Source organism: Camelus bactrianus, chromosome 6 (genome assembly GCF_048773025.1).
Source record: "Camelus bactrianus isolate YW-2024 breed Bactrian camel chromosome 6, ASM4877302v1, whole genome shotgun sequence".
In the NCBI taxonomy this organism is placed as follows: domain Eukaryota; kingdom Metazoa; phylum Chordata; class Mammalia; order Artiodactyla; family Camelidae; genus Camelus; species Camelus bactrianus.
This window is the reverse complement of record NC_133544.1, coordinates 1,767,309-1,793,008: the sequence shown is the minus strand read 5'-3', so window position 1 is coordinate 1,793,008 and position 25,700 is coordinate 1,767,309. Positions and strand designations below refer to the sequence as shown.

General features: G+C 63.9%; 1 protein-coding gene across 5 annotated transcripts; it reads left to right on the top strand.

The window, feature by feature from the left end:
• The first annotated feature begins 2,250 nt into the window (after positions 1-2,250).
• Positions 2,251-25,238, top strand: ASPG (asparaginase). Of its 5 annotated transcripts, none has more exons than XR_012507314.1 (16): positions 2,251-2,438; positions 6,039-6,147; positions 6,838-6,949; positions 8,658-8,783; positions 10,295-10,378; positions 11,096-11,222; positions 15,113-15,225; positions 17,377-17,559; positions 17,655-17,768; positions 18,189-18,305; positions 19,676-19,771; positions 20,030-20,193; positions 21,899-21,985; positions 24,114-24,185; positions 24,538-24,618; positions 24,836-25,238. XR_012507314.1 is itself a non-coding variant. In XM_074364906.1 (16 exons), the coding sequence occupies exons 1-16, from the start codon at positions 2,357-2,359 to the stop codon at positions 24,845-24,847; spliced, it is 1,692 nt and encodes a 563-aa protein (XP_074221007.1). In that variant the 5' UTR covers positions 2,252-2,356; the 3' UTR covers positions 24,848-25,238. The 5 variants fall into 5 exon arrangements, 4 of the variants coding, with proteins under 4 accessions (XP_074221008.1, XP_074221007.1, XP_074221006.1 ...); XM_074364906.1 differs by having other exon boundaries at positions 2,252-2,438; positions 19,676-19,756; positions 24,114-24,213; XM_074364905.1 differs by having other exon boundaries at positions 2,253-2,438; positions 24,114-24,213.
• The last annotated feature ends 462 nt before the right edge of the window (positions 25,239-25,700 follow it).

Here is a 25,700-nt window from a genome sequence, read left to right as displayed (position 1 = left end):
GACAGAAGACTTTAAAAGGCATTGTTCAGGATCTGATTGCAGTGCAACTGACAGAGAAACTTGGTCACTGTCGTGATGTACGACATTTTAAGGTAATAACTAGAATTATGACTGATAATATTTTACCAGGAGATAAAAGAGATTTTTAAGAGTTCCAAATAATTTCTAGAATATCTATATGAATAAAATTTACCTATACAATATAACCTAAGACGGTTAATCACTTACTTAACAATGTTTCCCTTAAGCCTAATTAGTCTAACATGTTTCTTTGATAAGGAGAGGACATCCCCTTGAGGTGCTCCGGGGCCTTTGGGAGACCTCACAGTTAGAGGTCAAACAGACTTCAGTTAGAATTTGATCTTTGGGAAGTTTGTCGAAAATGTCAAAAAGGTTTTAAAAGACATTTGGTGGAAAAGGAACATAGGTCTCTAGAAACAATACTTAATCACTTAACCAGATGACAATAAAAGATTTCAAAGGCAGATACAGAAGGTTAAAATAGATTAATTATAAGTTAAACTTTACAATCTGTTATCAAAAGTAGATTAATAGTCTAAGAAAACTTTCTTCTCTTAACAGAGAGAGAGAAAATCGTACTCCAGTTTTGCACCAGCTTATTTTTAATAACAAAATTCATTTACTCAGTTAAATTCAATCTAAGTTATATTTAATTTACTTAAACGTTTTTTCATATCAAGTTATTTTTCTTGCTGACAAATTTTGCAACAGAAACAACACCTTCTTTGACTTTTGGTAAATAAACTGAGGTACCGTGAGACTGTCGTGCTTGGTGCTGATGACCCTGGAGACACGTCTGTATTAAGCAAAACAACGAGCTTAAGTTTGTCTTCATTCATTAAAAATTAATCCCAGGTCACATGATCCTGAAAATCATTTGAATTTGTTTCTTTTATATTTCTGAGTATTTGTATAATCGCTTAATTCCCTTTAAGCCAATTAAATACAGCTCTTTTACAAATTAATTTTGGCAGTGCCACACATCTACAACACATACACGTATATGGATACACTCAACAGACAGAGATGCCAGAATTCCAAGAATCAGGTACACTAATACAAAACCCATCGGTTACATATTTTATAATAACTATAAATGGAATATAACCTTTGAAAATTGTGAATCACTATGTTGTTCACCTGTAACTTATATATTGTACATCAACTATACTTCAATTAAAAAGTAGTTACCAAAAAAACTCATCAGTTACAAAAGAGGTTGGATTCAAATTGGGTTTCTGGCAGACAGAACAAATCCTGGTCACCTGTTTAGACAGCTGAACCCTTTCTACCCTTTTTACTAATATATGTGGAGAAGACATTTAGGATTTGTGTCTGTCCTTGGCAAGCCAATTCCAAACTACCTATTCACCCCATTTGTTTTTTCTTGGGATAAGAGTTACCTTTCTGAAGTTTGCATTTTAGAAAGAAGGCCTAGAGCAGCATTCCTGGAGACGTCCAGGCGGAATGTTCGCATCTCAAAGGCAAGGGAGAGAAGAGCCTGGGAGGGCGTCTTCCCCTCAAAGCCAGAATGTTTTCATTATACTTGTCCCGCCATAATACAGGAATTTTACTTCATCACTTCCAGGGGATCAAACTCAGGTTCAGGAAGGGCTCTTTCCGGAGAGGATGCAGTTTTCCACCAAACTGTCATGGTCCCCACCCAGTAGTCAGGGTGTAGAGGGCTTTGATGGGCGGCCCCAGGGAGGGAGGTACAGACTCTGAACCCTCCCAAGATGAAGCCTGCAGTCTCTTCCTCTTGGCACCCTCCATCCTAGGTTCGCCTCCCCGCCGCAGCCTCTCCTGGGACGTAAGTGGGTGGGCTTTAGCCCTGGAAGGGGTCCCCTCCAGCCCTTCTGGATGGTGTGAGTGGTCAGGCAGGGGTCTCTGCCGCCGGCTATCCTGAGGCGTGGACACCGAGGGCAAGTCAAGATGCTGGGTTTGCTCGAGCGCTAGGAGCCATGGGGACTGTCTGGGCGGGGAGGGCCACCGCCGCTCCGCGTTGGGGGCCCTCTGTCACTGCCGGTGAGGCATGTGGCCTTTGGGGCTCAAGTCACAGCTACGCAAACACCCCCGGGACCACTGCACAGCGTCGGAAATCGGATCGCCAGGGGCGGCGCAGGACCTGTCCCCTGCCCCCGCCCCCACCCCGCTCCCACCCTCGACGGCCCCGACCCTCTGGCGAGTGTCCGCCCCCAGGCGGGTCCCTCTAAGCCCTCGCAGGCCCCGCCCCCCGCAGGCCCCGCCCCTCCCCGGATGCCAGCGGCGGCGTGCCCGGGCCTCTCAGACCCCTGGTTCCGCGGGTCGGTCCCGCCGGGTCCCCTGGGTCACGGGTATGGCGCGCGCGAAGGGGCCCGAGCGGCGGGTCCTGGCCGTCTACACCGGCGGTACCATCGGCATGCGGAGCGAGCGTGGCGGTGAGTCCTGAGGGCGCCCGGGGCGCTGAGGGGTGGGACGGGCGTCGTCGTGCTGTCCGGCCTTCCCCAGGCCTCCGGGCCCCCCGCGGTGCGGCGCACCTTGACCCCACGGCTCGCGGTCAGCGATCAGCCCGCCCCCGGGTCGCAGCGTCTTCTGGGCGGGGGCGCGCTCCTCTGACGGCCCAGCATCTACAGCCCCGGCACATGGGGCCGGGAGGGACCCCCGAGCACGTCTGACCCCTCCCCGGGACAGACAGGTGGGCAGGTGCAAAGAGGAGCCCCCCACTAGGGGCCACCGAGTGACCGCGTCGCGGCCCTCACCCGCTCCCCGCTGCTCCAGGGCCCTGGGCTCCTAGCCCGGCAGCGCGGCACCTGGCTCCTGTGGGAAGCGCTCACGCGCACGAGGCGCCTGAGCGGTTTTGGCGTTTTCTCTGCTCCGTGTCATTGGCCTGATTCAGGTCGGCCAGGCGGTCACTGGTCTGTATGGGGTGAGGTCCTGGGCGCCAGCACCCAGTTCTATGGGCCGCCGGGGCAGGGGTGCCACCAGGGCGGAACATCCCAGGGAGGCACCCAGTTTAGAGACTCTGGGGCCCTGCAGGGGTGGGAAGAGGGCTGCACACTGAGCATCCGGAATGTTCCAGCATTCCCCGGGAGGGTGGACGGTGAAGCTACCCTCCACAAAGTCTCCTCTCGGTTCTGTTATGTGCGAGGTGCTTCCACCCCCATGGTGGGCCACCACGAATCCTCAGCCTCATTCTTGAGCCTCTTTTCCAGTCTGCTGTCCAGGCATTCACTTTCCCTAAGGAGCCTGGTTCTGGTGGGTGCTGGTCCTTCTCCACCCTCCTCCTCCCAGGCTCCCTCCCCGGCCCAGCCTGCTGCCCCTCCCTGCCGCCCCAGGCGGGAGCTCACACTGGGCAGCCCCTCACCTGGCCCTGGAGACCCCTCCGACTAGAATCCTCTCCTGGCTCCATTGCTGCCCTCCCAGCCCCCTCCCTGCCTGGGAACCAGCTCCGGCTCCTGCCCCTCCCTCCTGCCCCTGCCCTTGGGCGAGCTGAGAACATTCTCCTTTGCCCTTGGTCCTTGGGCCATATCCCGATCCCTCCCTTCCTGGACACCCGTTTCCACTGAAGCAGCCACTCAGACACCACTGGCACTTTCTCCAACAGCTGCTTCTCTGTCTTCTGTCCCTGTTAATACCACCCCTGACTGTCAATTCACAGGCGGCTCTTGAGGCCCCTCCATGCGGGGCCCAGGACTCAGGCCCGCACAGGGCCCTGTATCGTAGGGCTCAGGCGTGGGGGTGTGGTTTCCACACCCCCTCACACACTTATCCCAGCTCTTCCACCCTGGGCTTCCGGGATCTGTCCTCCGCTGCTGCAGCCCTGCAGGGCTGGGGCGGAGAGGGGAGCCGGCTGCCTCTGTCTGGGTCCGCAGACGCTGTCTGGGGCCCTGTCCCACCCCTTGTGCTGCCCCTCTGGGCTTAGCACGTGGCCAGCTGTGATTCCTGTGATTCTGCTGAGCTCAGCACATAGCTCTCAGGGGTCTAGGCTGCAGGGACAGGGTGGAGTCTGACCCTGATCCCCCCTGCCCTGCGTTGAGCCCCCTCCCCATCCCCGCCCTGGGCCCATGGGCTCCCCAAGCAGCTGCGTGGCTCACTCTCACAGGGACCGCGTTTTCCAAAGAGGCTGCAAACTTCCACATCTGGAGGGTGAACCGGAGGCTTTGACTCTAGAAAGATGGAGAGTGGTGGGGAGCAACTTCCAGTCAGGAAGAGTCTTCTGAGATCCCTAGGGCAGCACCCCAGGTGGGGGAAGGATTGAGAGGGGACTATGGGAGAACCAGGCCTGAGGCTCGGAGGTCGGGGGGCGGGAGGCTGTGACCTGCGGACCTCTGCCCTCCCTGAGCCTGGCTGGGGGCCTGGGGGTCTCCGACGCTCCATGCCTGGCCTGCCCCGGAGTTCCAGTTGGGACGGGGTGTCAATGATTAACGTGCCTGGCACTGCGGGCGTGGGCTCTGGCCTAGTGACAGTGGTGAGGGGCAGTGAGGAGAGCGGCCACAGCGCAGCTGTTTGGATTGTCACTGTTGGGAGCAGTTCCGCACCAGCTGGTAAACACTGGCCTGCAGGGCAGTCAGTGCTGCACGTGTGAGCCCTGCCAAAGGTCAGGGTGGCGGAGAGGGGGTTGGGGGAGGAGGCTCCGGGGAGGCTCTGGCAGCTAGGGACACCCCTCGGCCCATCCCCTCTGAGTTCAGCGAAGCTGTCTCTGGTCAAGGGGCAGCGTGAATCCAGACAGCCGACAAGCCGGCCCCTGGCGGGCTCAGCAAGGAGGGCAGGGCTCCGGGGCCTGGCTGCTAAGGGTCTAGACCCCCGTCCTGACTATGTTGCCACACACGCAAGTTCAGCATTTCATAGCCAAACCATAGTGGTTTGAGGGGCGCCGGCTGTCCTGGGGACAGACCGGCCCTTACCGGTGAGTGCATCTGTGTGGCCCAGGGATGAGGTGAGTGCATCTGTGTGGCCCAGGGACGAGGTGAGTGCATCTGTGTGGCCCAGGGATGAGGCCCAGGGACGAGGTGAGTGTGCCTGTGCAGCCCAGGCACGAGGCCCAGGGACGAGGTGAGTGTGCCTGTGCGGCCCAGGCACGAGGCCTAGGGACGAGGTGAGTGTGTCTGTGTGGCCCAGGGACGAGGTGAGTGTGCCTGTGTGGCCCAGGAATGAGGCCCAGGGACGAGGTGAGTGTGTCTGTGTGGCCCAGGGACGAGGTGAGTGTGCCTGTGTGGCCCAGGAATGAGGCCCAGGGATGAGGTGAGTGTGTCTGTGTGGCCCAGGGACGAGGTGAGTGCGTCTGTGTGGTTCAGGGACGAGGCTCAGGCTGGGCAGTTTCTGGTTTTGTAGCGCCTGAAGCTTGGGGGCCCTTGTTAGTAAAATTAACACAATTTACAGACTCAGAGTCAGATGCGTGTTCCTGGGACATGGAGGTTGCAGGCAGAAGGCCTCGGCTCGACTCTGGAGGGTTACACACAGTCCAGGGAGGGAGCAAGGGCAACTAGGGAACATGTGGGAAGAGCACCAGGGCCTGGACCTCAAGGAGGGCTTCCTGGAGGTGGTGCCCTGAGCTGAGGTGAAGAACCTCTAGGGTGAGAAGCAGAGGACTTCCAGGCAGAGCCAACGGTGTGTCCGTGGGTGGAGCGAGTGTGTGCACTCTGGGAAGTGGGGGAAGAAAAGTGGGCACTTGTGGCCGAGTTGTGACAGGGCCAGGGCCCCCTGAGCCTCGGTAGGTGGTTGGGGCCCACCCGGAGATGGGGGTGTTACAGAGCCCCTGGGGCCGTCTGGGTGAGAGCAGCAGTTGACCTGGGCTCCAAGGGAGGAAGACATACCATCCGGACAGCAGCCGGCTGCCCGCTCTGGCCGGAGCTCTGGGGCAGCCGCATGCCCGTCCGCCTGTGCCTGGCTTCCCTGAGGGCAGAGCCCGCCTGGCCCAGCACCCCTGTCCTGGCCCCGGCTCCCACCCCTGCTCTGGGCCTGGTCCCCACGCAGAGGCCGGAGCTGGTGTCTACGGAGGCTGACGGCACCCTCCACCCCCCCCGGGACTCTGCCTGCAGTGCTCGTCCCTGGGACGGGCCTGGCTGCTGTGCTGAGGACGCTGCCCATGTTCCATGATGAGGAGCACGCCCGGGCCCGGGGTCTCCCTGAGGACACCCTGGTGCTGCCGTGAGTAGGGGCTCCCCTGGGGCCCCGGGTGGAGTTGACAGCCAGCGGTTGTCGGGGGAGGGCCATCCCCAGACTGGGTGGCACCTGCCAGGTCCGTGGAACAGGCTGTGGTTTCTCAGTGCGTCCATGCGAGCCATTTGCAGGAGGCTGTCCTCGGCATCCTCACACTTTCATGGCTTTAGAGCTGCCCCCTTTCAAAGAAGCCTCAGACTCCTACCACCTTGCGGGGCTGCAGGCCGCCCTGGCCATGCAGGGACCTAAGCCCATGCAGAGAGGCAGGGGTGGCCCCAGGCTCCCCAGCCCCCATGTGAAGGTCCTTCTGTTTCCCAGTTCCTGGCCCAGGCTGCTAGCAGGCTGAGTGGGGACTCTCCTTCTGGTCACCAACCTCCCTCCTGCCCATAGTCGTCCTCCCAGGGCCATTCTGGCTCCCTGCCATGGCCCAGCCCCCTTCTTGGAGCTGGTTGTGGGAGGGGACCCTGCCCTGGAGCAGTCCGTCCTGGCCTGTCCTTGGCTCCTCCTGGGGACCACGGGCCTTGTTCCTGGGGACTTGGGTGGAGGGGAGGTTGGGATGCCTGGTGGGTGTGCGGAGGCCTTGCACACATCCCAGGGTGCAGGTGTGGGGTCCGGGCTGGGCAGAGCCGCCAGGGGAGGAGGCCACAGACTGGGGGCCTGCCGTTCTGCCTCCCGCAGACCTGCCAGCCCCGGCCAGAGGGTCGTCTACACAGTGCTGGAGTGCCAGCCCCTCTTTGACTCCAGTGACATGACCATCGCTGAGTGGGTTCAGATTGCCCAGACCATCGAGGTAGCTGGGGGGTGTGGGCGCAGCATGGGGGTGGCTAGGAGGTGGGCTGGTCTCACCTCAGCAGCAAGGCTCCCGAGGCCCTTTCTCCTGTGCCAGTGGAGTGGAGGCTGGGCAGTGAGAGCCATGTCCCCTTTCCCGGCGAGGAAAGGGCCCGGATGACTGTCTTGATCTGTTTAAACAGTTAGTTTGTCCCAGTTAGTATCCCAGGCTGTGTGCAGTGCGTCCCTGCAGACTGACGAGCTCTGTGCCTGGCCCACCCCTGCTCTGTCCACCCCACGCCCACCCTAAAGCTGCAGCCTTGGTGGATTTAGGGCACAGAAGCACGGGAAGGTCTCGTGGTTTACAATGTGGCTGCCTTACCTGAGGCCAAAGCCACCTCCCTACCATCAGCTTTTCTCTCTCGTCCCCGCCGCGCCCCAACCTGCACGAGCCTGGCCCTGTGCTTGAGTTACCTCGACTGCCTCCCAGAGTTGGGGGCTCTCCCACCCCCTCCAGGCCCACTTCCCACCTTCCTCCCTTAAGAAACCCTGTGCCCCAGAAGCTGGTCACACAAGCCTCCCTTCCTGGCAGCTGGGGGCTGGCCCCAGTCACACGCTTGTCTCCTTCTGCTTGGGGGAGAACAGCTTCCTGGGCCTCGTCCGATCTCACTGTGAGCACCCAGGACAACCTGTGGCCTGGGGCCTGGCCCTTATGTCTCGAGTGGGGCCACTGGGTGCCATTGGGCATGTCCAGCCATTCTCTGGGGCAGTCTCCCTGGCTTGTGGCCAGCAGCATCCCCTGGGTGGGGCCTGACCCCAAACGGTCCTAGGGGCAGGGTCCCGCCACCTGCAGACTCACAAAGGGTCCCTGCAGCCTGGGCGGCCCTGCCTGCTCCTGTGCCACATATGGCCAGCAGAGGGCGCCCCAGCCCGCCGCTTGGCTCCGCTACCCTGCAGTTCCAGCCTGCCTGGCTTGGCCTTTCAATGGACCATGAGAATTGGTCCCCTCAGGTCCCCTTGGCTCCCAGAACTGTGCCCCCGAAATGACGGCCCAAGCCAGCTGCCTTCTAGGAGGCGGTGGCCGGAGGATGCCCCTGCAGAGCTGGCTGGGGTGCCTGGGAGGCCTTCTGGCCGTGCTTGGAGGGACCCTTCCTTGTGTTTGCCTGCCGTCATCCTGGCCGCCTCCCAGCGCTGGCTGCACCTTGTGCCGGTGCTGTTTCCACGCCTGGCCCTCCCACTGGACCGAGAGAGAGGCTGGTGGGCTTGCTCTCCCCGCAGCCCCTGCTGTCCTGGAGGCAGCAGTCACTCTGCAAGGGGCCCTCCTGGAGCACGGAGCTGAGTTCCAGCACAGTCCTCCAGCTGACCAGTGTGCTCGGGAGTCCAGAGTGGTTATCCTGGGGGAGACCTTCCCATCCTCGGGTTAAGACCATCCAGAGACCCCGACCTGAGTTCTTTCGTAGGTGAGGGGTGTCGTGGGGAGACCCACAGCACTGCAGGCTCACGAGGGGTCAGAGAGAGCATGGGGACGGGGACCCCAGGCAGGGGCTCCGTTTCCAGAGGCCCTTACCGGCCACCAGTGACCAGGGTCCCTCTGGTACCTCCCCGAGTCCCTCCAGCTGGGTGTGGGGCCCTTCCTTCCTCTTCTTGGTGGTGGAGGGGACCAGTGTCTGCCCAGGAGGAGGCCAGCAGTGGGGCAGGCTGGACCTGCCTGAGCCCACCATCTCCTGCAGAGACACTATGCGCAGTATGACGGCTTTGTGGTCATCCACGGCACTGACACCATGGCCTTCGCCGCCTCTGTGCTCTCCTTCGTGCTGGAAAACCTGCAGAAAACCATCATCTTCACTGGTGCCCAGGTAACATCCCGGGCCCATGTGGGCGGGGCCTCCTGGCGCCGTAGGGCCGGTCAGCATAGCTGCTGGTGCAGGCAGGACCCTGGGCTCTTCCTCAGTCCTGCGGCTCCACGAGGTGGTTCCTGCTTCGCCTGAGCTGGCCGGTGCTGGCAGCGCCTTGGTCTTGCCCAGTGCCAGCCCCGCCACCCTAGGCGCCGGCTCGCAGGCTGCTGTCGGCCTTGTGCAGGGCCTGGCCTTTGACCCTCTCTTCATCTTCCCACTGTGGTTCCCACCAACCTGGGCACATGCCACCCCGTCCCCTCTCACCCTGACCCAGCACAATCCCCAAAGCCAGCAGGTGGAATGTTCTAGAAAACTGCTAGATTTGGGGGGAGGTGGCAGGGGAAGTCTGGACCCCCGTCAGGGCCTGTATCAGAGGCTGCCTTGGAGTCCCCATTGCCTGCAGCTGCAGACATGCAAACCCCACACCACTGGGCCAGCCCCACCTGGGCCCCTGGAAAGCCTTCCCCAGTGTCCAGAGGCCGAGGCCTTTGCATGAGAAGCCAGTGCCCGTGTCCCTTTGAAAAGTTCTGGTAGAGGCTCTGGGAAGTCCTGTTGGGTGCCGACCCAGCAGCCTGCCCTGCTCTGTGCCTGGTCCCCCAGTGGGTGTCACAGCAGGGCGGTCCCCACTCAGGGAAGGCCCAGGGCTCACCGCACACACCCAGTTGCTCGGAGCTCGGGTGGAGGGCTCGAGCCAGGCTGACCCTGGCTCTTCCCAGACCCTCCTGAGCCCCTGGGCACAGGTCACCTTGCTGGCCTCTATCAAGGGACGAAGGGCAGGTCTGGGAGCACGGCTGGCCCCAGGAAGGGTCGTGGTCATGTTTTTCTAACCCTCGCCCGGGCCTGACGGAGCAGCCTCACCCCGGTTACACCCTGGGGGACGCTGAGGCATGGCCTCCTCTCTGGGGCCTTGTGCTGACCGTTGTCTGCTGATCTGCCAGCCCCTCCGCACACCCCACGGCAGTCCAGCCAGTTTCCACCATCCTGGGCAGGGTGGTGGGGAGCTGGGTACTGGTCATTCACTCTGGACATCGGCCCCCATGGTGGACATGGGGGTAGGTCTGTGACTGCTGCTTGGATGCCCTGGATGGGACTTCTGACTGTCACACCCACCCGCCATCACTCCTTGGCCGCCCTCTGCCTGGCCGTGCCCACGGGTGGGCCTCAGTGCCCTTGGGGCCGGGGAGGTGGGCTGGGCAGCAGTGAGGCCCAATGTGTGCTCCCCCCAGTGAGGGGCGTGGCCTCCGGCAGTGGGCACTGGGGCCCGCACAGGGAGCAGAGGGGCCGGGCTGGGCCAGGCTGGTCTGTCCAGCAGGAGCTGCCCCCTGAGCGGAGGTCCCTGGAGACCCCCGTCTCCCAGGCCGCCCACCAGCCCGGGCCTGCCCCGCCCCCTCTCCCGGACCCCTGCCCGGGCTCCACTGCTGGGTCCCTCCCTGCTGCCTGAGCCTCAGCCCCTCTCCGTGGCCTCTCCCCAGGTGCCCATCCACGCCCTTTGGAACGATGGCCGTGAGAACCTTCTGGGTGCCCTGCTCCTGGCCGGCCAGTACGTGATCCCCGAGGTACCACCCTCCTCCCCTCTGGCCGGGTGGGTGGGCCTGGCCCGTGTCCTGGGTCCAGCGGTGGGTGGGGGCGCCTGCATGCTCCCAAGAACCCGGGGAGGGGGGCCCGAGGGTGTGGTGCTCAGGTAGGGCCTGCAGGTGAGGGGTCTGGCAGGGTTTAAAGACTCGTCTTTCACCTTGAGAGTGAAATACACCATCGCTGGAGGAAACAGGAGAGTGGCGAGGACGCCACTGCCTCTCCCGCCCCAGAGAGCGCGCTGCTGCCAGTGGGGCTCTTCCTCCGGGCCACGTGTGCGCGTGATTCATGCGCACTTACTTAAGTAACGTCGCAGATGTGATGTGGCACGTGTTTATTTACGTCGTGTACACGTGTGTGTAAGTTTCCATAAACATAGGCTGCGCGGAGCATAGTCTGGGGTGGGCTTTTTCCCTTTTCACAGTCTTTCCTTGTCACGTGGTGGCCCAGGAAGCCGTTTAGAAGGTCCTCCTCCCGTCGCAGGGGACAGGGAGAGGAGCCGCCCTGGGGACGGGGCTTCGCTGGAGTGCAGCTCAGGTCCTGTCTCCCTGCCGTGGGCCCCCTGGCCCCTCCCCAGGGGAGCAGCTCAGACACGGGCCGCAGGGTAGGGAGGGCTCCAGCTGCGGGCACTGCCTGGTCCATAAGGAGGAAGCCGCAGGGGCAGGGGCTCCCCAGTGCTGAGCCACCCTCCCCTCCCACAGGTCTGCCTGTTCTTCCAGAATCAGCTGTTTCGGGGCAACCGAGTGACCAAGGTGGACACACGCAGGTTCGCAGCCTTCTGCTCCCCCAACCTGCCCCCTCTGGCCATCGTGGGTGCTGACGTCACGAGTGAGTGAGCAGGGCCAGCCGACGAGGGTGCCTGCCCTGGGTCATGTAGGTGTTCAGGGGCTGTGGGTGCTGCCCTGGGATGGGCACTGCCCTGGGCTGTGGAGAAGCCAGAGTGGGGCCGCTGCTCAGAAAGGGTGGGATGCATGGGCCTCAGAGGTGGGAGGCCCAGCTCAGAGCCAGGGGACTGTCCTCGGCGAGGAGCACGTTTGGGGTATCAGCCTCTCTCTCTCAAGTGTCCCCTCCCAGGCCATGTGGCCCCGGGCCCACTAGCCCCTCTCAGTGACCATCCATGGCTCTGCCACTCACCTTGGTCTCCCTGGGATGTGGTTCCTGTGGTGCAGCCTTGTCCCTGGGAATTCCAGGGGGAAGTCTCTGTCCCCCGGGCCTGGCAGGTAGCCCAGCCCCCATTGTGGGGCTGACCGAGGTCTCCAGTGGGTGGTGGGTACCCCTGGAGAGACCCACCCCCCCCGCCCTGCACTTGCCCATGCACAGGAGCTGCCTCTGGCCTCGTCTGACTCAGTCTGCCCTCGTGGCCATGGGGAGTCACTCCACCCAGGATATCTGCTCTCCTGTGTGTCTCCGGCCCCACGGTGGGCACAGCCAGCCCCTGTGACCCCCACTTGGCACCTGGCCCCCCTCCCCAGGGCAGGCAGGAGGCTCTTTCTGTGACAGATGTGTTCGCTGCAGTGGCCCTGCTGTCTCAGCGCCACCCCTACACCTGCCCTGTGTCTCCTCCTGACTGAGCCAGGGGTCCTGGGGCTGGTGTTGCTGGGCCTAGGCATCTGTCCCCTCCCCTCCAGCTGTGAGACCCTGTCCCAGGGACCCTTCTGGGGGGCTCCAGGTCCTGGCAGAGCCCATCAGGGCCCGTGGGAGCCCAAGGTGTAGTTCTGGGGGCCAGCACGAGAACAGCCCTTTGGGGTCTTCAGGTGCAGCAGGAGACCAGGGGACACAGCAGGACCTGGGGAGGGGTGGGCTGTGGGCCGCCAGGGCCTTGACCTCTTAGAGGCGCGGCTTCCTGGGATGTCCTCATGGAGGCAGGGACTCTCAGGTGCTCCAGGACCAAGCTGGGAAGGGACTACAGGGCAGGACCTTTCTGGAAGGCGTCAGTGAGGACGGGGAGTGCTGAGGGGCTCTGGCGGGAGGGCCAGAGCTGTCCGTGCAGCCGGCCCTTTCCAGGGTCAGGTGGGCTGGTCGTGTAACTTGAAAGCCTCCAGTGCCTTCGGGTCCCAGTAGGACACATGGATGTGGGAATGGTGGCAGGTGGGACCTGCTGGCCACCTGCTGGCCTTCTGCCAGGTGGTAGTGTGGCTACAGCTGGCCAGGGCAGGAGGAGACCACAAGGCGGGAAACTGAGGCAGAGAGTGGAAGGACCACGCAGGGCGGTGTTGCGGTCCTGAGCCCTGCCATCATTCTGGGGGTCTTGCCCTGCACTGACCGCCCCTGCCCACCCACCCTGCTTGGCCAGTACTCCCGGGGGGGTGGTGGTTGTAAGGCCTTGAACACATCAGTGCATCTAAAGCATGTGTGGCATGCCCAGAGGCCCAGGGTTCTGGGGACCAGGCAGGGGTCCACTTGTTTTATGAAGGCCAGAGCAGTCAGGAGGGCTTCCCAGCAGAGGTGGCATGTGTGCTGGTGCTGGCAGAGGGTGTCAGCTTCCTTCCCGGGGGCCAGCCAGCCAAGGAAGGAGACACTGCTCTGCAGGCCCGCCTCCCCTGTGGGGACTGAGACACGCCTTATCTGGGGCTCAGAGTGGAGCTTCCAGGGACGCAGCCCGCTGGCAGGTGCGGAGGAGTTCCCCCTGGATCCCCAGGCCTCTGCCGGTGCCACGCCCAGGCAGGCCTCGAGGCCCAGAGCATGCCTGTGCAGGCCGGCCCGGCAGCCGGGCGGGTGAGGGGCTGAGGCCGGCCCCCGGGGGAGAGGCCACCCTGGGACCCCTGGCCCACGGCCCCCCAGGGCTGTTCCCCCTGGCCAGGGTGCCCGAGCGGTGTGTGGGAACCTGCAGCCCGCCCTCCCCAGCTCTGCTGTCAGGCGCCAGGCCAGTTAGGGCACCTGGTGTTGAGAAATACCAGGCTCAGCCCAGGGTGTGGCCGGGGGGCCTCTGGAGAGGGGCTACAGAGGCTGTGGGGCCACCTGAATTCGCGGATGTACGCCTGCCCTTGTGGGCAGCTGGCGATGGCACCGCCTCTGGGGCAGTCGGGGGCCCTCTCACCACTCTCTGTTGCATTTTTACTGCCTTCCGTGAAGCCCTTACGGGCCAGGGGCTCGGGCTCAGGAGGGGGAGCTGAGCCGGGCGAGGAGGGGTGCATGGTTGTGTTGGGAACCTGGCCCCTTGGCCTTGCCCTTCCCTGGGTAACCGAGGTGTGTGCAGTCACACCGGCCTCAGGGGACCCAGGTCCCCTGGTGCGTGGGTTCGGCCGCATGGCCCTGAAGCCAGTCTGCTGCCTCCTGCAGCACTGACTTCGGGGCAGGGAGCTCTCCTGGCCACCGCGTGCTTCCTGCTGCCCTCCCTCCTCCCTTGGCCTGTCTGCACAGGGACAGCGGTTCCCTGACGTCCCTAGGCCCAGGCGGGAGCACGGGATTCCATGGGCTCTCAGGGGGATGGGCTGGCCATGTGGGGGGCGCAGGCCCTCTTTGTCTCTGAGCCCCTCTGCGGCCGTAACTCCTGGCTGGTGACAGCGCTCCCACCACTGCTGTCTTATCTGCTCGCCCAGCTGGAACACAGGGCCCTAAATTGAAAGGTGCCTCACTGCTGACCGATGCTGAGGCCACCCGCCCCCGAGGCCCATCCCCCAGCGCCCCACAGCTCCCACCTGTCCAGCTCCCCGGGCGAGGGCGGCCTGTGTCCAGAACGTCCCTCTGCTTATCGTCACACGAGTGTTTCTCCGGTGGGAACAGCAGGAGGCACGCAGACTTACACCTCCCGCAGGGCTGGATGGGGAAGCCCTGAGCTGGGGTCCTGGAGCCCCCGCCTCCTCCGGGCTCTGCGCCCACCTCTGGGCAGCCTCGGGCAAAGCTCTTTCTCTCTCTTGGCCTCAGTTCCCCTGGGCTGGACCAGGGGGTCCATAGACCCCACGACAGCCTCTGCCCGCTCAAGGCTGCCGAGTGCGAGGGGCTGAAAGCTCCCGGCTCCTGAGGGTCAAAGCCAGGCCCACTGCCTAGCCCGCTGTCCCCTGCCCAAGAGTGGGACACGAGGGTGGGGAGGCCTCTGGTAGCCAGGCGCCCACAGACTCCTAGGCAGCCTGCCCCTCAGGGCCGCTCTCTGCGTGGTGGGCCCTGACCTCAAGTGATGTCCCCTTTCTACTTTCCACGGGGCCTGGGAGCCACCCTGGGGAGTGGGCTGCACTCACGTTAAGCCTCAGACTTCGGGGTGAATGAAATGGAGGCTTTCTTTCCCCGAGGGGAGGGATCCAGGTAACTCACTCATTCATTGACTCTCTGGGCTGTGGCCGAGGGAAGTGCCTAGTCAGGGGTATGTGAGGCCAGGTGGTCAGAGAATGCCGCCCTGACGGCTGCTGGCGTCCAGGACAGCAGACTGCCGTTCCACAGCTCTGCCACGTCTGCTGTGCTTCCGAGCCTTTGCGCGTGCTGTTCCCTCTGCCCGGAATGCCCTTCCTCCACCTCCCCTCTCCCCACACCCGTGCAGCCTGAGAGGCCCAGGCAGCCTCTGTCCTGTCCCTGCAGGGTCCTTTTCCCCTGAAGCCCACGCCCACCATGGAGATAGGCTCAGGCTGGAGGAGGGCCAGGGGCCGTGTGAGGGCTCAGGGCTCTGGAGACACCAGTGGGAGGCCGGGCCAAGCGGCGCAGAGAGGGCTGGTGGAGCCGGGCTGGGCGGTTGCTGGCAGAGGGTGTGAAGGTCCACCCTCGGTCCCTCTGTCTCTGTGTCCACACAGTCAACCGGGAGCTGGTGCGCAGGGCCGGCGGGAAGGGCCGGCTGATGGTCCACAGCAGCGTGGAGCGCGACGTGGGCCTGCTGCGCTTGTACCCTGGGATCCCCGCCCCTCTGGTAGGCCCTCGGCCCCTCCCTTCCTGCCCCTGCATGTCCCCTCCCCGCCCCTCGAGGCAATCACACAGAGCCCCTCAGCCTCCACACCCACAAGGCTGAGCCCTACACCCCCTCCCCGGCCTCAGCCAAGGCTTCGGGGCCATCTCACTCATTTGTGACACGGGCTTGTCCCAGTGGACGTCCGTGGGCTCAGGGCGCCTGGTCTGGCGGTTCCTCTGAGGCCGATGGAGTGCGGCCCCAGTCCCTGCTGCTTCTCGGGGCTGCTCTGGTGGTCCCTTTCAGCCCCTCAGCTGCCAGCTGTCCCTGGGGCAGACACAGCGCCTGCCTCCGTCCTGCCTTGTGAGTTGGGCTCGGACACTGTGCTGCCTGCCGGGTAGCGGCTCCCAGGTGAGCGCGGCCCCGGAGCTGAGAGCAGGCTGTGGGCGCTGGGCTCAGAGGCAGTGCCGGGCTGCGGGGAGGTGGGGTGGCGGGCGCCACAGCTCGGCATGCTGGCCTCAGGGTGCGACCGGCGGGCCCTGCAGCCCTCTCTTCTAGTTGGACAGACGTGGCTTCCCAGGCAAATCCCCACAGACAGGGTGGCCTGGCCCCACCAGAACCTGGCACCAAGCTACCCTTAACCCCTGGGCCGCAGTCTATGAACTGGTGCCAGCTCCCCTCCCCAGGCGCTGGGAACAGACGGGGTGGGCTGTCCTCCACACGCCCCTTGGGGCCGCACAGGACAGGCCTTCTGCAGTATTTGGGGGAGTGAGAGAGGTGACCACGTGCTGTGGGAGGCCAGGTAGGAAGGGCTGGGGCTGTATTGTTCTGGCAAACACAGCCTTAACAGGGCCCGGGACCAGCCCAGAGATGGTCCTGGACACTGTTCTGGGAGCCACGGTGGGGGCCACATGCTCCTGGGACCCCAGCCCCCCCAGACAGGCAGAGGCACGACTGGGCACATGGCCTCCCTGCCGTGGCTGGGGGCCTGTGATGGCCAGAGACCCGCAGAGTGGGAGGCGGGCTGTGGAGGGCGCCGAGGCTGGGCTGCCTGGTCCCCCCGGGTCACAGCAGCCTCGTGAGGACAGCTCTCGGCTGGAGCTGCAATGGGACAGGAAGGGGTGTGTTGGAGGTGCACCCTGGTGAGGACTGGCCTTGCAGATGAGAGCTGTCCCAGGAGCTGCTAGACAGGGAGCCCACATGCAGGGTCTCATGAGGTGTAGCAGCCAGAGACCACTGCACAAGGCTGCCGTGTTAAGCGGGACTGAGATGTACAGGATCTGTCTGGAAAAATCATGCTGGTCTGTGAAATCTTTCTAGAACATCCTGGAGCTGTCTGGCCCCTGGGGGGTTCACTTAATGGGGGCTAGTGGGCCAGCAGTTGCTGGTCTCCGAGGCTCCTGGGCCGTTGGGACAGGGCCTGCGGGTGGCGAGTCGGCCAGCAGTGGTCCTTGTGTCCAGCCTCCCTGTTCCCTGGGGCCTGTCAGGAACAGGTGTGCTTTCACTTTGGCTTCTACCTGGAGAAGCAGAGGGAGCTGATGGCAGTTCTGATGAGGGATGAGGGCTCCGAGAGGGACAGCCAGATAGGCGGACGCGTCTGCCTGCACAGAAGCGCCATCCCCAGGCCAGCGGCTTAGCCTCTGGGCTCCCACCTGTGTAGCAGGTTCAGGGACAGACAGAGCGATTGGCCCTGGGGCCTCTGGGCTGTGCCCACTAGTGCCCACACAGGGCATGGCTGAGCTGGGGAACAGGTGTCCCCACAGGGGCATTTGAGGTGGACCCCAGGCCCCGGCCTCTCTCTTCTGAGTGCAGCCTTGGAACCTTGGGGATGCGCACAGAACCCCGCATGCACGTTTGGCTGCAAGGCCCTTTCCCTGGAGCATCACCTGTTGTGCGTCAGTCGGGGCAGGGTAGAAGGGCCACGGTGCTGGGAGGAGTGGTGGGGCAGCCCGGCCCCTCTGATGGGCCTTTCTCATCTCCAGCGGCTCCCTGCGACCGCCCCTGATGCATTTACGCGGTGTTTTCATTACTACCTGCCAGTCACGGCCTGAACGCTTCAAAGGGGATGGGGTGTCTCCTTGGGAGGATGTGGTGGGGAGCCTGGCAGGTGGCCCGCTGGTCTCTGTTGCTAGAGCAGGAAGCAGAGGCCTCACCGGCACCTCCCGGCCCCCACAGGTCAGGGCCTTCCTGCAGCCCCCCCTGAAGGGCGTGGTCTTGGAGACCTTCGGCTCAGGGAATGGGCCCACCAAGCCTGACCTGCTTCAGGAGCTGCGGGCGGCGGCTGAGAGAGGCCTGGTCATCGTCAACTGCACCCATTGCCTTCAGGGTGCCGTCACCTCGGACTACGGCGCTGGCGTGGTGGGGGCGGGGCCCCCAGGCCTGGAGAGGGAGGGCAGGGGAGGCTTGGGCCGGGACCCCTCGCCCCACTTTCCACCTGTGCCTCCTTCCCCCAGGCCATGGCAGGGGCTGGCACCGTCTCAGGCTTCGACATGACCTCAGAGGCGGCCTTGGCCAAGCTGTCCTATGTGCTGGGCCTGCCGGGGCTGGGCCTGAGCCGCAGGAAGGAGGTGCGTGACCTGGCAGAGGGTAGGGCCAGTTCTGGGGGTGTGAGCCTGGGTTTGAAGGAGGGCAGGGATGGTGGGCACCCCCTGCCCATTGCTGGCCCCATGCCCAGGCCTGGCTCGGGCTGTGACTCCCCAAGCTGCTCCCAGGTATCCCCTCCCCCACATTTCCCAGGCTGGCCTCAGACTCAGCTGTCCCCAGACCCTTGGGCTGTGCAGAGGCCACTGGGGCCTTGGGACACCCTGAGCTGGAGGACTCTAGGGTAGGACTGGCCTGGTGTGGGAGCCGGGCTGGGATCACACTCAGGCTCGAGGGAGGGAGCGGGATGGAGAAGGTTCAGGCCCAGGGCAGCCCTCACCCTGTGCCTGGGCTGCTGGGCCTGGCCCTGGCAGAGCTGACCTGGTACCCTGTGTACTTGTCCCCAGCTGTTGGTCAGGGACCTTCGGGGGGAGATGACACCGCCTGCAGTGGACGAGCTCTGGTCCTCTGTGCAGGGCAATGCACTGAGCCACGGGGTTGCCCAGCTCCTCAGTCTGAGCCAGGTACTTACTGTCCAGTGAAGGGTACTGGTGTGGCAGGAGGCCTGAGCAGTGGACCCCTGAGGGACAGGCTAGGTGCTAGCCCCTGCCATTGACATTCTGGTGCAGGAGCAGAAATGCACCAGGCATGGCCCGGTCCTGGGCCCCAGTGGAGGGCTCAAGGCCACAGCAGGGAGGATTTGCAAGGATTGGTGGCCCGGCATGTGGAAAGGGGTGGGGGGTGGGTTTAGAGGAGCCCTTGTGGTGAGTACACGGTGGACAGAATGTGGCCTGGTCACCCAGTGGTGCAGGGCTGCCTCGTGACAGGGGAGCTCTCGGGTGGCATGGGTGCCCCACCCACCCTGGGTGCTAGAGGAAGAGGGGTGTCTGCTTTGGGGTCTCCTAGGCTCCGAACGGCGAGGAGCCCTCCTTCCCCTCCTCGACCAAGGTGCCTGGGCCCAGGAAGGGGTCTAGGATTCAAGCTGGGCCAGGCCCACAAGGGGGATCAGGCCTCCCAGTGCCCTCCTCCGCCCACCACACCAGGCTTTTGGGCAAAGCATCCGGACCTAGTGCAGGAGCTGTTGGTCCCCTGCTGCCCTGGGTCACGCTGCCTGCCTGTTTCCCCTGAAGAGTGAGGGTAGGGGAGAGCCTGTCCTGGGGAGCTGTGGTGGGTTAACCTGCTTGCCAGCGGTGGGCAGTGGTCAGGCGCGTGTGGCCTGTCATAAGGGGGAAGCATTGGGCCGTTGGGACTTGAGTGATGCAGGCCGGCCAGCAGCAGTCTTGTGCTCAGGGCTGGCCGCGGTGCCTGGTGGCAGGCTGCCTGCAGGGGTCTCTGATGGGACCCCCAGCCTTCTGGCATCTTGGGGAGCTCTTAGACAACCCGTGGAATTCCCAGTGCTGGGGCAGGAGGCCCTGCGGGGACTTGTGCAGATGTGGGGAGCAGGCCCTTCCTTCCAGAAAGGAGCCAGGCACCCCTTCCCGACCCCTCCCCACCGCCCCAGGTGGGCGCCTTGTTAGATCTCTCCCCACATCCTCGATAGTGGTGGAGACACATCGCAGAGGGCGGGTGGCAGGTCACACGGCTGGTGAGGCTGGAGCCTGATCGTGGCTTCATCTCCTGCCTGGAATTTGCTCTGAGGGGTGGGGGTCCTGGGTGGGCCTCAGCGTGGCACTCAAGCTCTTTCTTTTCCCATGAGATCACTTAAGGAGGTGGCTGGACCCCATCCTGGGACCAACTGCCAGCGCGGTGTGGGGGCCAGCAGCGTTCCCGCGGTTCCTGGGCCCCACCTGCTTAGCCCACCCTTCCCCCTGCTGCTCCTCGCCCTTCTGACTTGTGAGGGTGCTGAGGACACCAGGAAAAGGCACAGGTCCCAAGGTGTTGCTGCCCCACCCAGGAGGCCGATGCTGTGCGGGACGCGCTGGCGCCCAGCCTGGCCTGTGCTGCGGCCCATGCTGGGGACCTGGAGGCCCTGCAGGTGCTTGCAGAGCTGGTGAGCCCCTGCCTACCCTTGGGGACCCACCCGTGGGTGGGGGCGCTGGCCAGCTCTGGGCAGGACGGCCCTTCCTGGGCCCACTCACCCTGTGCCCCCTAATCCTCCGGGATTTGTGGCCAGCTGCTCAGGCCTCCCTGCAGCCAAGAGAGCACACGGCTGTGCTGGGGCCCCCACAGGGTGCACCCAGAACCCCGCCCCTTCCCTGGCCCCACCTGGCCCTCCGTCAGAGAGTGACGGGCCCCTGCACCACCCCAGGGAGGTGACCTGAGCCTGGAGGACTTCAGCGGTCGAACTCCGCTGCACGCGGCCGCCCGGGGGGGCCAGGCTGGGATGGTGACCGTGCTGCTGCAGAGCGGGGTGGACGTGAACGCACGAGACCAGGACGGCCTCAGCCCGTTGCTACTGGCCGTGAGGGGCAGGTACTCAGGGGCCGGGCACTGCAGGGCATGTGTGGGCAGGGGAGCTGCGTGGGGCAGGGCCCGGACAGAGCTGCCTCAGAGAGGGCTCTCAGTTTGCCTGTGGCCACACAGCTTCCTCAGACAGAGCTGGGCGGGACCAGGGACGCCTGCCGCCTTGCCTCACCCACCCCCAGCCTGGGCCCTGGGTACTAGCAGTGACCGTGCTGAGTAGGAACAGAGCCCAGCGTGGGAGGATCGACTCTGGTGGGGTAGTCAGGGAGTGCTTCCTGGAGGTGACCTCCTAGCTGAGCCAGGCAGGGACAGCAAGACCTTGGCCTGGAATTTCTAGAAAAGACAAACACAGACAGCACAAGGGTCTCATGTGTTTCCCACGTCATCCACCTGAGGGACTTGGGGTGGGGCCAAGGGAGAAGCCCCCGGCCCAGCCCTGGAATGGAGCAGGTGCAAAGCAGGTTACATAGTGCCAGACGTCAGCAGGGCCGATCTCTGTTTAGCGCTTGCAGGAGGCCCCAGGGTCCCTCCCCAGGGGGCTCTTGGCCCGCAGGACCCTGGGTTATTTTGAGGGGTTTTGTGAGTCTCATGCAGAGAGGGAGAGAGGCTGAGAGTGTCTGAGCCCTGGTCACCAGACTGTTCGGGCCCTGGTCACCAGACTGTTCGGGTCAAGTCCTGGGCGCCTTCCCCATCTGAGAGCCCTGGGGTGGCGTAGCACCCTCCTCCCCAGGCTCCCATGAGCATCAAAGGCTTCTCAGGACAGGCCTGGCTGCAGACAGAGGGTGAGGGCGCCGGTGAGACGTGCACCCAGGCCGCCGCCATCTGGCTGGAGCATGCAGGCCGCGTGTCCTTGGGCGTGGGTGGGTGCCTTGGTGAGCTCACCCTGTCCTGGTCCCACCCCCTCACCCTCAGCTGGCTATCCCAGCACCTCCCCCACCTCCCAAACTGGTCTCCCGGCTCACCCCTCACTGGGCCCTGCTGTGCCCTGGAGTGGCACAGAGGTGCTGCCCCACCCTGGAGGCCTCTTGGGGGCTGGGGGTAGGGGCAAGGCCTGGGGGGCCCCACCCTCCCCAGGCTCCCTACAAGTGGGGTGACCATGCAGTTTATGGTATACCCCCAACACCGGGAAGGCAGGTGCAGTTATGCTGCAGGTCAGTGTCTGCCCACCAAGACAGCCTGCGCGGCCTCGGGCCTCTGCTCTCTCTGCCTCGGCCTTGCCCGAACCCCCTCCCCACTCTGTGAGCCCCCACGGACAGACGCTTACCCCACTGTGGGCTCCAGGCTTGGCTCAGGCCAGGTGCCTCTGGGCACCCTCGGATATCAGGCCCTGCTCTGGGCCAGCCGAACCCCCATGTTTGTCCATCGGGGTCTCATCCCTACCCCTCCACCCCAAGGGCAGAGCATGGGCCTGGTGGCCTCAGTTTCCCCCAATCCAGCCCTGTATGGTAGCCACCCGCTGTGTGTGAGCCGTGGGGCCGGCCAGCTTGGTGTGGAAGCTCCTCCACAGTGGGCTGTCCCCAGGGACCCACAGCTGTGCCTTGGGTCCCTGGGCAGAGGGCTGACTCACCCCCTCTCCATGGGGCCAAGTGAGGGGGACTGAGGGGCTGGGGGTGGTCTGGTCTGGCCCTGTGCACAGGACACCTTTGCTGGTCCTTCGCTGGCATCGAGCAGGGGCTGCCTGGGGCAGACGGTCACCACGGGCCTCTCATGTCAGGCATCAGGATGTCATTGGGCTGCTGCGGGCAGCTGGGGCCTGCCTGTCAACCCAGGACCTGGAGGACTCGGGGACGGAGTTGTGCAGGTGAGGGCCGCAGGCACTCTTGTGCTCCCCGGGGACGTGAGGCCAAGGCTTGCAGGGAGGGACAGTCGGCTGGGTGGGGGCTTCAGAGGAGGGAGACGCCACCCCGCACTCTTGGAGGGTGGTGGTTGTTCTGGGCAGAGAGGACAGTCCAGCAAAGGAGGCAGGGAGGGGCCTGGGGGGGCGCCATGCAGGGGTGGGCGGGAGAGGGGCCTGGGCTGCAGGGAGGCCTGGGGAAGGCCTGGGCTGCATGTGGGAGGTGGGGGGGGGGGAGGGAAGGGCTTGTCAGGTGTCAGGAGATCCCATGCTCCCCAGCGGGGTGAGCTCCAGTGTGGTCCCTTGGTGCCAGGCCTGGTCCCCATCCTGGGGAAAACTGACCACAGGCCAGCGGCTGCCCTGCCCTGGTGCATGGCAGTCAGCCAACAGCCTGGCCCCTGGGCAGGCCTGGGAAGACTTGAAGCCCAGGGCGGTGCCGGACCCAAAGGTCCCCAGGGAGGTGGTGGTGGTGGGCTGGGCAGAGGGCAGGCCCTGGGCTGCCCAGCTCAGCTCCTTCCTCTGTCCCCGGGACCCCTCCCCATGGTGCTGCTGGAACTGTCACTGCCTCCCCTGGGCCCACCAGCTCCTCTTGTGTCCCCCTGGGGTCTGAGGGCTGAGAAGGAGGGGAGGGACCGGGGCGGCTGTGGAGAAAGGGAGGCAGTGGTAGGGGAGGCCTGTCCCAGAGGCCAGGCTGGGGCACCAGTGGTAGCCAGGCTGGGGGCGGAGGCCTGGAAGTGGCCTGGGCCTGGGCCTGGGTCCCTGAAAGTCTGAGCCCCCAGGTGTGGGGAGTGGGTGACAAGGGTGACGTCTCAGGCTGACTGGCTGTTGTGAGGAGCAGGTGAGCTGCCTGCTCACCAGGGAGAGGGCCTGAAGTTCTGGCCCCGTGTCCCGCCCGCAGCGTCTCCCCTACCCCCATGCCTTGGTGTCAGCGGGGCCTCACCTGGTGCCAGGGACCACCATCCTAGGTATGGAAGGGGTGGGGACACCTCACGGGTCCCAGCCTTAGCTGCCTCTCCCTGGAGTTCAGTGTCCCCTGGGACAAATCCTGCTAGCTGACCGGCCCCGGCTCCCCAGCAAGGACAGGGCTGAGGGGGCTCTCTGATGTGTGTGGGGAGGTGGGGCCCAGGCAGGGAGGGCCCTGCCCACAGCTACTGGTCTTGGCGCTGAAGGGGCTTCTGGGGTGACTTGGTTCAGGGCTGTACCCCAGGTGAGCTTTGATGTCCCCACCCACAGATAGGGAAACTGGGGCAGAGTGGGGAGGTGACAGGCAGGTCCCACGGGAGTGGCTCGTCCAACCCCACTGCTTGGCTGGATTTGGGAGGCCCTTAGCCCGCCCTTCCGAGCGGCCCAGGGAGCTGGTCTGGGAGGGGCCTGTGGCACCAGGCCCCCTATGCAACACCCTAGAAATGACCCAGCAGCACTGTCACTAAGGCCCCCTTAGTGGGCTGGGGGGTGACCCTTCCCTCCCCCCAGCCCTGGCCAGTGCACCTGGCATGGACCCCTTCCTTGCCCTTTCCCAGGGCGAGGAGTGGGCTCTTCTGGGAGCAGCAGGAGGTGTGGAGGGCCCGATGAGGGCCTGAGAGGACCTCTCTGCCCCCCTCACCTCTCTAGGGCAGGCTGGCCCAGGCCCCCTCCCAGCCCAGACCCCCCAGGCGGCCTGCTGGACCCAGGGCCACACAGCCCCCCACCCCGCCCTCCTGTGTGTTCCTCTTTGAACCATGGGGCCACCTCAGACTTTCCTCCTGCCTCCGTGGACCCCACCCAGGGAGACCTGTGTTGTGAAATGTGAAACTGGTGTGCAGCTCGCAGCGGGGGGGGGTGTGCACGTGCGTGTGTGTGCGGTACACCCGTGTGTGTGTGTGCTTTCTCGTGCGTGTGCTTTCCTGGGTGCGCCCTTGACCTGAGTCACAGTCACCTCCGCAGGGTGAAACCAGATGCCAGGCCTCCTGCTGGCCCCCAGCGACTCCTGCACGCCTTCCCCGGGCTCGCCGCTGCTGGGTCAGCTGTTTGAGGCTGGTGTTGTAAAGGTGCCCCTGGGCAGATGACGGCCGCCCAGCAGTCCCTGACTGCTCCCCCTCCTCTGCCCCCCTCCCAGGCTGGCATCCAGGGCCGACCTAGAAGGCCTGCGGGCGTGGTGGCAGGCGGGGGCCGACCTGAGGCAGCCGGGGTATGACGGGCGCAGCGCCCAGCTCATCGTGAGTGCCCCCAGTGCCCCTGCTGCCCTCTCCAAGGCCTTGTCCTCCCGGAAGCCCTCCCTGACAGCTCCACTGACTCCCCCTTCCCAAATGCCCGACTCCTGCTCTCCTGGTGTGCTGGAACCACGAGCATGGGGGGGGGGTGCTGTCCCTTTTCCTGTCCCAGGTCCCTCCCAGGGACCAGAGCTTTGGGGACAAGGGGAATGGAGGAGACGTGGGGTCCTTCATGCATGGGCGAGAGGGCGTCCTGGTGGCTGGGGATTAGGGGCCAGACTGCTGGTCAGAGTCCCTTAGGCAGCCCCTCCCACGTCCCACCCGCCCCAGGCAGAGGCAGTTGGGAACCTGGACGTGGTGACCTTTCTGCAGAGCCTCCAGCATGGGGCTGGTGTCGGGGCCCTGGGCCCGGTAAGTCTCCTCGTGCTCCGTGGCTGGACCCTGGCTTGGGGAATGTGTCCAAGGGCAGGTCCTGGGGACAGAGCCGGAGGAGGCTGAGAAGGTCAAACCAGTCGGGTCTGCCCCTCCTGTGGGCGGGGAGTACACTGTCCAGAGCTGCAAAGTGCCCAGAGGGAAGGCTCCCCAGAGGAAGGGCCAACCTCAGACCCGCTGTGTTCTGTCATGTCAGGCTGCTTCGTAGCGCACCCAACACAGCACCGGAGGCCCCAGCCATTGCCAAGAAGCTCATGAAGCCTTCAGGGGACCTGCCCACCCTGCACCTCCTCCTCACCGGGACCAGCACCCACTGGGCTGGGTGCTCCCTCCTGCCTCCCAGGCTGGGTAGGCCAGGTCCTGAGCTAACTCCCCATCCCTGCCCCATCAGCTGGCTCTCTGGAACTCTCCAGGCTGGTTGGGTTTGCTCAGGTCCTTTGGTCCCTCTCCTGTGAAAGGCTGGGCCCCACTGACATGTGCCCGGGCTTGTCTGCCCTGCCCCCTTTCAGTACGTGGGCCTCCACTTGTTCTCTGGAGACCTCCCATTTCCAGGAAGTTCTGCCTGGTGTCTAACCTGAAGCTGTCCTGCTGCAGTGCAAGCCATTCCTTCCTGTTGTGACCTGCTGGAGGGATCGCAGTCACCCCACCCCCGGGGCTCTGACTGATGTGTCCACCCCTCCGCCCCCTTCCTCTGTGGAACTGCTTCCCATTCTGTTTCTAAGTTGCAGCCTAAAGGTCTCTGTTGGGTAGACTGGCAATGAAGTCTCTCTGGGGACCATTCGCTCTCCAGATCCCCAAAGCCCAGCTCCAATGGGTCTGTCTGGGTCCCAGGACTGTGGGGGTGTGTGTGGGGTGTCCGGCCCCAGGCTCTGGGTCAGAGGGCGGTGTCTCCAGCACTCTGGGGGCGAGGGACGCTCTGCTAATCCTTGCGCAGCATGAGTGAGTGTGGGTGTGAGCCTGGCTGAGTTGGGGTGGGCGGGCTTTCCCTCCTCCAGACAGCCTCTGCCCCATCCCCTTTCATCCCAGTCATTCTTGGGGCTTGGAGTCACCTCCTCCAGGCA

What these genes read in the sequence shown, in the direction of transcription:
- ASPG (XM_074364905.1), top strand. Translation starts at nt 2,357, where the DNA reads ATGGCGCGCGCGAAGGGGCCCGAGCGGCGGGTCCTGGCCGTCTACACC. An exon ending in AGCTCCTCAGTCTGAGCCAG is followed by an intron (nt 18,306 to 19,675) that starts GTACTTACTGTC and finishes TGCCCCACCCAG; the next exon opens with GAGGCCGATGCTGTGCGGGA. An exon ending in CTACTGGCCGTGAGGGGCAG is followed by an intron (nt 20,194 to 21,898) that starts GTACTCAGGGGC and finishes CTCTCATGTCAG; the next exon opens with GCATCAGGATGTCATTGGGC.